The 9517-nt window shown below is 37.1% G+C and overlaps 1 protein-coding gene across 1 annotated transcript in view; it reads right to left on the bottom strand.

The window, feature by feature from the left end:
- Window positions 1-7963, bottom strand: part of LOC110091787 (squamosa promoter-binding-like protein 7) — a 29057-nt gene extending 21094 nt beyond the window's left edge. The window contains exons 1-2 of the mRNA XM_020816036.2: window positions 7410-7963; window positions 7205-7311 (exon numbers count right to left, since the gene is read on the bottom strand). Of these exons, the coding sequence (XP_020671695.1) occupies window positions 7205-7311; window positions 7410-7924 (622 nt within the window). The 5' untranslated portion in view covers window positions 7925-7963. The remainder of the gene's footprint in view (window positions 1-7204; window positions 7312-7409) is intronic.
- Window positions 7964-9517: the final 1554 nt, after the last annotated feature.

The raw sequence follows: 9517 nt of genomic DNA on the forward strand, positions 1-9517 counted from the left end.
GCCATTTTTATTTCATGCTAATAGTTGAATGCTTATCTATGAAAAATTGAAAGTTAAAGTTTTGAGTTAATTTTGCATGACATAAATAATTTCTATAAAAATAATATCCAAAATAATTTTTTGTTTAAAAAGAAAAAATTTATCCAAAAAGGCAAGTTTTGAAATAGTTATTGATATACTTTGGTGTTAGTAAATACTATAACATCTAGAACCCAAATATGTTGCTTCTTAAATCTTTAACAAATACTTTAACATCTAGAGCTCAAATAGGTTATTTTTAATAATAGTTCAAAGTCATGCATGTTGCAGATCTGATCTAAAGCACTATGTTTGTGTTTTGATGATAATAAATATTATTGTGTCTAATGTTTCTTTCTACTGTTTCTGTGATATTGTGTTTTGTTCTCTATGTACTAACATTATTTTCAATAAGCTTATTACTTGTAATTCTAATACGCTTAAGACCAGGTCTGTTATTTTCAATTTATTCTAGATTTTTTTCTTTTCTCGAGTCATATCATGTATTTGGGTGGATATTTTGCTAAGCAACCTAGCTTGCACACACAACGGGAGATAAAAATGTCTTTTTGAGAGAGTTTGTTTTTTGAGTAATTTGTATTGTACAATTTTTCTTCGTACTGTACGATAATAAACTTTAATCTCGTATCGTACATACTGTACACTTTAATCTCGTATCGTACGATTTGTTGTGCTCTGCAAAACCCCAGCTTCCAACGTGAAGGAAGATACTATTTCTGTACGGATCGTACAGTATGATATTGATTGTAGTGTGCACCATAATTAATATTTTTCTTAATTAATCCTGCGGTATCAGGCAATTAAATCATGGACAATTATTGTAATTGATCGTACATTATGAACTAGTTCGTACTATATGATTACCCGTGTATGAAATTGGTCATCCCTCGGAGCGTACCAAACAAAATTCATGATTTTTGCACTGATCATACCATAGTGTTGGACGATCACCCGTATACGAAGTTGGCCTTCCCAAAGATCGTCCCAAACGAACATAAGGATTTTATGCATATCGTACCGTACAATTTCGGATCGTCCTATATGATATATTGTAAAATTTGAATAGTTTGTCTGAACGATCTTGTTGGGCGATTCTAAATTGAATTGATCATACCTTACAATACGTTTATCATATTGTATGAACAGAAGACGTATGTACTTGAAAATTAAGATTTTTTATAGCCCTCTATTTAAGGATCTCTAACACTCTTGTTAGAAATCTTTGGCTTTTTAGTCTTCTTGAGAGGGAGCTGGAGGGAGAGAAGGAGAGCTTGATGAGAGAAGAGAGGGAGATTTTTTAAGGGAGAAGTTGTGAGGGAATTCACAAGATTTCTCCAAGCAAGAATCTTGCCTAGTACCTACAAGCGTTTGCCTAGAATCTCTATGGCTCCAGTGAAGTTCTTCATCAAAGATCGTGGCTCTCTGACCATCACTTGGAGGGTGCATGAAACAAGATTTGTGATTCTCTGACCATCACCAGAAGAATGAAAATAGAGTTAAGGTTCTCTGCCTTTAAAAGATTCATTGCTCTCTGCCGCACTGGAGAGGTGAAACAACGTTTGTACAGGCTTCTCCGCCTTGCTGTGAGAGAAAAAGGAAGTCACTTTTGTTTAGTGCAATACTTGAAGAGGGAGTCTCCAAAGAGTGGACATAGGTCAAGCTTATCAAACCACTTTAATTTTTAATGTGTTCTTTCTTATTACTTTTACCACATTTTACTTTCCGCACTTTTTGTGATTTCATCTATGGTCGAAATATCATATTTTTTTATTATTGTAAAATTAGTTATAGTTTCGCATCAAGAGGTTTTAAAATTATTGTTTGATTAAGAAATTTTTTAAACTACAAATTCACCCATCTTCTTGATTAACCTCGGGACTAATTCTTTAGGGTTTAACCACCCTCACGAACTTTAAATACATTGTGTAATGCCTTATAAAACAACCATTATCTATGGGATTATTATTGCAATTCAGGATCCCTAGCTAGTGATTTTAATGATAATAAATATTATTGATTTAATTTTTATTTCCCCTAACATATGTATTATATATTATTTTTTCTGTAAGTATTAACATTTCAAATACATCATACACCGCTCAAGAATTATCAAGGCTCAACTCTGGATAGAATATGATATTTTCCAAAAGAGTATGTATTTTTAATTTCTTTTGATTATAGCTCACAGAGCATAGGGAGTTATCGGTCCCTTTAAGAACTTATAATCTATTTTTGAATTAATGAGTAAGCACACCTTTGGGTTTTCTTTATTAAAAAAAAAAGGATAAATTTAAAAACAAAACAATAACAATAAATAATCTCAAACATGCCATTAATTATATCTACGATTTTTTCCTAATTAGGTAGGTTATGATAAATAATTAGTTTGATGTGGTTATATGTGTATTATTTCAATAACTTTACATAAGATCATTTTACAACATCATTATTAATAAATCAGACTTTCCCAATACATTTTATGACCTGCTGCAGCGATTTAAACACCTACTAATTTATTTGCAACAGTTTAAGCATTCGCTACATAAGCTTTTGCAACAGTTTCATGAGTGTTACTGTAGAAGGGCTTTAGTAACGCTTTTAGCAAAGGTTAAAGCTACTGTTAAATGACAGCACAGATTAAAAACATATAATACCAAAAATCCAAATTGTACTAAACTTTAAAAAAGATGCATGAAGATAATTCACTTTAAAACCAACTTCACAATCAACACCAACTCCAAGAATGAACTCTTCATTGGGTAAACTCCATGGTATAAGATAGCTCATCAACTCATTGCGAACAATACTTTGTGGTAACAAAACTTCAAATGAATCTTTTTGTTGGATGAAAAGGATGGAATATGAAAAAGCAAAAGCAATGCTAAAGTATTTACTTTCACTTAGATTGCTTCAAAAAGACTCCACATTAATTTCCAAAATTAGCAAATAAAAGAAGCTTTTGAAGGGGCATTCAACAAATACCTAGAATGAACTTTGCTAAGTTGAAGATCACATTAGTGACAGCATAAGATGGAGATACAATCAATATATCAGAAAAATAAAAGAATCCATAGGATCATTCAATTCCCTACTTTCATTTACAATTTCAGCTCCACTTGCCCATAGTGGTTGTATTACACGCAGCCGGTCAGTCTTTGGCCGGTGAAACCACTGAAGCCGGTGTTTGATCATTCCCTAAGTTGAAATCGCACAACTCCAGAGCATCAAGCTCATGGGCCATGGCAAAAGTAGATCTGCGAGAGTCACAATTCCAGCATGGATTTACAATTTGAACTCCCCAACTGATGCATTCATCCCTCCACGAGTAGAAATTGGATGTAAAACGAGACTGTCATGGCTGTGGACTTCACGAGCACGCGAATTGTGCGGGACTGGAAGAGACTAACACACATTTGATGTGGAGTTAGGTTTCAAAACCTCCTGTAGATCGACGAGAATTGGGTTGAGTTTGAAGCAAGCTAGAAATCAACATGATGGAACAAAAAATTTGCATCTTTGCTGCCCTTCCTATCGTTGGACAAACAATTCTGGAGCTTAATGATCAAGCCTTGGACTTGGGAGATGGATGCTGGATAAAGTCAAGTGGGAGTGGAGCTAGGGCACGGGAGGGAGAGGGGAGATAGCAGTAATTTTGAAATTGCATACAGTTGGTGCAGTTTGCAAATCGCCTCTCAAACAGCTGTAAAAAATTCTCCAAGTTTTTGATAATTTTTTAGTAGCGAAAAAAACTGCTGCCTATACCAATCTGTAACAGTGGTTTTAAAACGGGCACTAACAACTTCTACGAAAATCTCATAGTTTTTATAGAGATACTAGCAGATTATACAAAGCTTTAACATCATTATTATAATCATATTACATTTATAGGTGTTAGCTTTATGGAACTACGTTCTCCATTCATTATTAGGAGTATTGTTTAAAGTGTTAAATTGATTTCAATGTACTTCGTGGCAATGTTGTATTGTCAATTTTCCATGGTATTGCATTGTGCCATACTATTAAGTGGAGCAAATGATTATCTGGTAAAATATAAACCGCTATGATATTATAAAATGTTTTGGCAAAAATATCTATGAAGTAACATAAATCTATTAAATGAAAAAAACACAAAAATAATAAGCAAATAATAATGGAATATATAATTTTAAAACAATTAATAATAATGTATATATTTATGAATACAATTAAATTGTATAATAACTTGTATAGTACTAACAAGCCATTTTTTAAAATGTAGAAGAAATTTCAAGTCATCCATCCATCAACATCATCTAATAAAATTCTTGAATATAAAGTACATTATAGTAAATTTCTTTGGTAATATAAAAAAATTTAGATATACTTGTCTTTAAAAAATTGAACATTGTTTTGAATAAAATAATGCTTTTTACTTATCTATCGCATGATTGCTATTTATTAGGTTTTGTAAAACTAAAATTTTCCATGCAACAATTGGCTTAACTTTCATCCAATGTTTAGAAATTCATTATTTCGATTCTAATACATAATTATTTAATAAAACAATGTCAAATAAGACTAGCATAATGTTTTTCACATTACATTTATTCATGTTATATTGTTATCAATGCTCCACTTTTTTTTTAACTTTTTATTATTCCTTTTTAATCTTTACACCTTAATTTTATTATCATGTCGTATATCTTTTATCCTACTTCATCCATGCCCAAACTCCAATGCTTGTTACTCGCTCAATATCTCATGTAATTATTTATCAATTTACCCTCTTCCTAATTTTGTCGCATGTTCAACCTAGCATTGTCATTATATTACACTCAATTCAGCTATCAATAAAATTTGTATGGTCATGTCAAAGAAAAAAACAATAAATATAGCACTATGTTATCAGTGCTCTATTTTTTTTTCTTTTTAATCCATCCACATTAAATATATCAAAGTTTAATGTTAGGACATTATCTACCCTAATTCATCCATGCCCACGAACTTCAAATCTAATTTTCAACAAGTTCAATTCCAACACTTGTTACACCTTGTCTCTTATATAATTATTTCTCAATATATCCTTTTTTTTTTCGTATATTTGTCTAAACATTTCAACTATATTACATTAAACTTTTCAATAACTTATGCATGTCCATGCAAAAAAGAAAGTCTATATAGCCCAACACTCAAATCCATGATTCCATATGACCAGCAATCTCTCGCAAATCTATAAAATTTACTGTAAGACTTGAGAATATTATCTTACCACATAATATACTTAATCAAAAACTACATTTCAACTACCCAATGCCAAATCTATACGGACATCTACAAACTCATTTTTTGTATAATGAAATTGGAGAATACACTTAATAAAAAAATTTGAGATTATCAAAATAAATCTTGGTTTAACTCAATTTCAACTGATATCATAGAAAAGTACCCTTAAGCCTCATTTAAAGCTTTAGTCAAGTTCAAGCTTACAAAGGCTATTCTAAATATTGGCAATATTTAGTTGAGCTCACCCAGTTTATACGCCTAGTACCATGTTACAAGAAAGTGGCTTGAATTCTGCTAGACTAGTAAAGTAATGCTAGCAATATTCTGCAGACCTCGGCAAAATATCCAGAACTTCATGAAACCATAAGTGCTGATGCATGGGGTTAATTGCTTATGCTCCAAGCAAAAAAGATATTACACCAAACTTCCGACGACTTCTTCAAATTAATCTTCCAAATCTTACGCATTTAGCAATTTGTAGAGGACTAAGCATAAGATAGGGGTAATGTCATCAGTGCATTTGGCCCTGTTGGTTAGCCAAATCTACTTTTCTTTGCATTAAATAATAGACCAATTAGCAGAGAAGTTCGGCAGAATCCACAACTACCTCTAACGACTACTTCTACAAGTAATCATGTGCCAAATTATTATTACAATAAAAGTAGCAAGAAACACGTCTATAACATAATTAACAATTCCCAGAAGCCCAATCGTAGCAAAACCTTGAAAAGCATGATAGCTTGATAGGTCAATCCGAAAGCGACATAAACAGTACTTGCAAGTCATATCAACTTCAAATTTTTTTTAAAAAAAAAGTCCAATCAAGTTTGTGTATGTGTGGAGAAATTATTAGGTACGGAGTGCGGACGGGAGAACCGTCTGCACACTAGTATAAAACAGTGTTCGGTACCGTTCGGTACCACTCGGTACCGCTGGGTACCGTTCGGTACTCTGTGTCTGTGCAGACGGTTCTCACCCCGACTGCACTCCGCACCTAATAATTTTTCGTGTGTGTGTGTGGGGGGGGGGGCCTCAAATAAAACTTTTATTTGGGCACATCTAAAATCATAGCTAACAAAAATAAACTTTTCAATGAAAAAAGAAAACACTATATATTTCCAGAATCTGCTCATCGATCGGAAACCCTGCTAATTCCGTAGACCGCGCTAAAACCGAGAACTTTTTTCTTGTTTCATTAAAAAATAAAGCTTTAATGGTACCGATCAGTCCACACGTTAGTGATTGCGGCACCTGTTTTTAAGTGAACTAATGTGCCAGAATAGTGCCTCTATATCAAAACATTTATTTGCCCAGTACAGTTTTTCTTCTTTTTTTTTTCAGGAAAAGAATAAGCGCACCAAACCTTACGAGTACAGCTTCACACAAAAGAAATTCACAATATAAAGATTAAACTTATTTTTTTTATTTTACTTGTAAAGTGCAGTAATACCTTACTTTAATGACGATTAGGCCAAACCGTCGAAAATTTTTACTTTGTAGCAGGAATGCTTTCATCGTGCTGCCAGCTGTACAGAGCTGATTTTACTGTGGCGATGGAGACGGTGCTCACTTTTCCGTCCAAAACCCTGACCCTAACCCTAACGAGACTGACCTACCACACCACCCATCCTGTCCTCAGACTTGCCTATAACCACCAACCCAAAAAGACCCTTCATGTCACTTTATTTCCTAGTTTCCCGGCACCCAACCTTCTTTTTTTCCGTTTTAAATAATAATTAGAATAAGCTTAATTATGGACCCATGTCACCGAACACGCAGCTACAGTAAAAGGGCGGCTACTTTTTAGATAAAGAAAGCGAGATTACCGGAAAAAATAGCATAGTTCGAGCCTTTGATAATAATTAAAAAAATGTGAGAGAAGAAGAGGATGGCAGTAGCACACCTAAAGATGGGTTCCCGTTGCTGCTCTTCCTTCTGCGCTCATTATGCCCCGCAAGCCTCCTCCGGCAGCTCCTCTTCGAATCATCGAACTCTGCTACAATGTGAAACCTAAATCCATTACAACATAAAAATTTCAATCAGTTTCCACTCAAAACCCTAAAGAAAATCGAAAGAAATCAGCAACTGAACTGATATAAACAGATGACCTGCTACATTGCTGGCAGAATCGCTGCTCCACGCCTAAGACAACAACGCAAGGGGCCTTGGAGTGCATCTCACAGACCTTATGCCTCTTATGATAGTCTTTCGCGTCAACAAGAGCTTTATTGCAACCTTCCACCTGACACCTCGGCACCAGAGCCCTCGCCGTCGGCGCAGACCGCTTCGTTGCCGTTGATTCTTCCAACTCCGCCGCGCCTCCTCTGCCGCAGTACTGCCGCTTCCCAAGCTTCAGGCACGTAAGGTACTGCCGTTGTTGCTGCTGCCTATAGCTATATAGCTCGCCTTCCGTAGCGTGCTGGTGGTCTCTGCTGGGAACCACTCCGCGTTCACCAAATGTTGACGCGATTGTGATGGCAGGGATGCCATACGATGACGACGACGGCGCCACAGCCGTCTCAGCCTCAACGACGATGCTTCCGGCGGCCGGATCGCAGAAACCCCACGCTGTAAATCCGCCAAAACCGTTGCCGACCCTCGCCTGTCCGCCCCCGCTCTCCATTACGAGGCGAAAGAGTCCACGTAGAAGAAAGAAGAGAGAGGGGGATGGAAGAGAGGGCGACAGAAGTAGAGTTCCGTAGCGGGTATTATAGGAGCAGTGGGAATGGCAGGGGGGAGTGGTGGAACAGTGTAGCAAGGACGGGGCACGTGGCGAGGGAGGAGTGGACACCGGTTGGAGGTGGGACCCGCGTTCGGGTCATTGTGACAAGATGAGAGAGGAGGAGAGAGAGCAGTAATCGCGGCGCTGCGCTCTGGGCACAGGATACCATATCGGGGGGCAGCTCACGGAATTTTAGTCCACCGTAGTGGGTCGTCACCCACTCCGATACTAAAGAGGGGCATTGGGATATTTCCACTGCAATGACGCTTCTGCCCTTTAGGACGTTTGGGTTTATAAGGCTTCTTCTGATCGGACGGTCGGGGTTCGCGCGGATTGGCGGACTTTGAGAGATATATAACCACCTCGTGAGGTATAGGTATAGGGTAGGAAAACGAAAAAACTTATTAAGATATCCAATAATTTATTCATAAAAGCTTATCAGTCACATAAAATAAAAAAGTGTTATTCATATATATTAAATTAAAGTTAAATTCATAAAATTTTATCAGTCTTTTTTTTTTTTTTGCAAAAAAAAAAACTTCATGATCATTACGGGCATGAGCTCTGCTAGGATTTTCTTACCCTAGCCTTCTTCCCGTCACCCCTTTCGCGTGCCTCCATTCGGGGAGAGGGGAGCCCCTTCCCTCTCTATGGCCTCTTCCTCCTCCTATCTCTCTGATTTTCCCCTGCTTCCTGGAGCTCTTCCCCCTTCTTCTCCTCCTTTTGCTGCTCCGGTTGGCCTAAACTTACTAAAGAGGATCATGTCACCGACAAGTTCTCTCTCTTGTTCACTTAGTGTCTCGATTGGAGTTTATCTCTTGTCGGTTATTCTATCAGCCCACAACATACTTACCTCAGCCACCTCAACGCAGTCAAAAGGGCTTTGAGCCCTAAAGGTTTGGTGGAACTCCTTTCCCTAAATGATTGCTTCTTCCTTTTCAAATTCTCTCCGCCGGAAGACTACCAGGTTGCATGGTCCAGGGGCCCTGGTTCTTCTTCGGCCGCCCCATCATTCTGCAGAAGTGGACTCTAAAATTCAAGCCCAAAAGATATGAGTTCTCCTCAATCCCTATATGGATTAAATTTATAAATTTGTGTTTAGATGTATGGAATCCTACTGGTATTTCTAAGATTGATAGTTTTGTTGGCCATCCTCTTGCGGTGGACACCCTTACCAGTCGGAAGACTAGACTCACGTTTACTAGAGTTTGTGTTTTGGTTTCTAGCAACTCCCCCCTACCCGATGAAAACCTTTTTCACTTGATGGAGATGATGTCTCCTTGAAAGTGTTGTATAATCGAAAGCCATCCCCCTGCGCTGGTTGTGGTTCAATTGTTCATCCCTCGTCCTTATGCCACATCAATCCCCAACCCAAGCCACCTGCGACTCATGCTCGGGGAAGAAGCTCAAGCTAAGCTCGATCATCCAGACCCCCGACTCTTAGATCTCCTCTCCCTACCTCTAACACCCCCAACCCTGCCACGTATACCAACC

This window comes from Dendrobium catenatum, unplaced genomic scaffold, assembly GCF_001605985.2.
Source record: "Dendrobium catenatum unplaced genomic scaffold, ASM160598v2 fragScaff_scaffold_621, whole genome shotgun sequence".
NCBI classification, from domain to species: Eukaryota; Viridiplantae; Streptophyta; class Magnoliopsida; order Asparagales; family Orchidaceae; genus Dendrobium; species Dendrobium catenatum.